The sequence below is a fragment of the Antedon mediterranea genome, chromosome 11 (genome assembly GCF_964355755.1).
Source record: "Antedon mediterranea chromosome 11, ecAntMedi1.1, whole genome shotgun sequence".
In the NCBI taxonomy this organism is placed as follows: Eukaryota; Metazoa; Echinodermata; class Crinoidea; order Comatulida; family Antedonidae; genus Antedon; species Antedon mediterranea.
Window position 1 is genome coordinate 11077727 of NC_092680.1, and position 2508 is coordinate 11080234.

Below are 2508 nucleotides of genomic sequence, written 5' to 3' on the forward strand. Positions count from 1 at the left end.
TTCAGCATTTGTTCTGTAATTGTCCAATAGTAAAAAGGATATGGAACCTCCTCCAGGAAAAAATTTCAGAAAAAACTGGAGTGCAATTTATTTTTAGTAAAGAGAGCATAATTTTCGGATACCAAGATGCGCATCAGTTTTTTAATTTAAAAGCCATTAATGCAATTATTCTAATTGTAAAATCATTTATTTATAAATGTAAACTAGTTAAATGTAAGCCAACTATCAAAATGGTTATGAACGAGTTAAAAAGGTTTTATGAAACAGAAAAATTTATTTATCATCAGAATTTTGAGGACAGTATTTTTAATAGAAAATGGATAAAATTAGAAGAATTTATAAATCAAATATAAAATGGTTTATAGAGTAGAATAATTTTTATGAACCTTTATTTAATTTGTTAGATGGATATCTTTGTTGTTTTTGTTTGTTGCTTTTTATTTTAATTCTTTATTTGATTATGTTTTTCCTTTGTAATGTATTATATGATGAAATAAAAAAAAAAATAAATATTAAAAAAAAAAAAAAAAAAAAGTTTGAGGGAGAAATCCGTTGCAGGAAAATACAGATTAATTCATAACTTATCATATCCGCACGACGAAAGATCAGTGAATCATAATATTCCTCAACACTACAAAACAGTCCACTACGAAAATATATCCACAGCCGTAAATATCATTCAAAAATCCACCTACCCAGCCTACCTATCCAAAAGCGATATTCAAGATGCTTTCCGGCTCATTCCCCTGCACAAAACACAGTATCACCTTACCGGGTTTTCTTGGAGAAACAAACTGTACTACGATAAGGTCCTCCCACAAGGGTGTGGATCCTCTTGTAGAATTTTTGAATCGTTTTCAGACGGAATAAAATGGATACTGACAAATAAACTAGCATGTAAAAACGTAGTCAAGGTATTAGACGATTTCCTGCTTATAGGCGATACAAAACATGAGTGCCAAAGGTACCTTAACAATCTCATTGCCTTATCAGATGCCATTGGCCTTCCTCTCTCTCCTCACAAAACAGTGGAGCCAACTACAAAATTAACCTTTTTAGGAATCGAACTGGATACGCGAGCTATGGTAGCCAGATTACCCAAGGACAAACTAGAAAAGTATAGGTCCGAAGTAAAAAAATGGTCGAGTTCACATTACATAACACTCCGAGAACTTCAATCTCTTACCGGAAAACTTCAGTTCGCCACGTGCGTTATTAAGACCGGCAGGGCTTTCCTTACAAGACTATATACACTCACAAAAGGTCAGACAAATCCCGACTCAAAAATACGTATTACCCAAGGAGTACGTGAAGACTTGAAAATTTGGATACAATTTCTTGACCAATACAATGGAACCACTATCATCAACGTACTACCAAAAAAGGACTCTGAATGCCTTCACTTCTTTTCAGATGCTTCCAAAAGGGAATTTGGTGCTACATTTGGGGCTACGTGGGTACACGGTATATGGCCAGAACGTTGGAAGAAGTTAGATATAATGGTCTTAGAAATGTACCCTATTTATCTCATGATATCACTGTACTCAAGCCAACTGGCCAACACTCATGTAGTATTTCACACCGATAACCTACCCAATGTCTATCATGTTAACAACAAAACTAGTTCTAATTCTGATGTAATGCGCATAATCAGGCCGTTAGTATTAGTACTACTTACACATAATATACATCTAACCGCCAGGCATATACCAGGTATTAAAAATGTACTAAGTGATGCAATTTCCCGTTCACAGGTAACAAAAAAACTTCTCAAACAATTCGGAATGCATCAAAACCCATTAACAATACCACCACATCTGCTACCAGAGAACTTCGCTGCATTCAAGAAAACCTGATACGAGCTTCCGTCACGACTGGAACCAGAAAATCATACAACAGGGCGTGGTCAATCTTACTTATGTTCCTACAAAGCCACCACCTACCACATCAAATGCCTATCTCACCACCCCACATCTCACTATTCGTCTGCCACCTCTTTCGGACAGGTCTCAACCAAAATACCATAAGAACGTATCTAAGTGCCATTGCATTCATGCACAAAATTACCAACAATCCAGACCCTACTAACATACCATTGTTAACTATTGTCACAAGAGGTGCTGGGAAGCTATACAACGTTGCCAGCCGCCGCCGACGCCTTTACCCGGTTACCACTACCATAATGGAGAAGCTTCTCTCTCAACTCAATTTTATTAAGAGCAACGAATACGAAAGGAAACTTTATAAAGCTTTGTTCCTCACCTGTTACTACGCTTGTGCGAGGGCAAGTGAAATGGTACGGACCAATAATCCGGAACACGTCCTAAAACTTCGCGACATTACCATCTCACACACCAAGGTCACCTTCCAATTTAACTCCTTCAAACACCACAAGGGCGATTCCCAACATTTCAGCATTAACAAAAAAGGAAACAGCATATTATGCCCGGTAAAAGCGTTACAGGATTACAATTCTATCAGGCCTACGACTCGGGGGCAATTTTTCAT

The 2508-nt window shown here is 37.0% G+C and overlaps 1 protein-coding gene across 1 annotated transcript; it reads left to right on the forward strand.

The window, feature by feature from the left end:
- The first annotated feature begins 1082 nt into the window (after positions 1-1082).
- On the forward strand, positions 1083-1856 carry LOC140061974 (uncharacterized). The gene has a single exon (XM_072108015.1). The coding sequence runs from the start codon at positions 1083-1085 to the stop codon at positions 1854-1856; it is 774 nt and encodes a 257-aa protein (XP_071964116.1).
- Positions 1857-2508: the final 652 nt, after the last annotated feature.

Coding starts and splice junctions, on each gene's coding strand:
- LOC140061974 (XM_072108015.1), top strand. CDS start 1,083: ATGGTAGCCAGATTACCCAAGGACAAACTAGAAAAGTATAGGTCCGAA.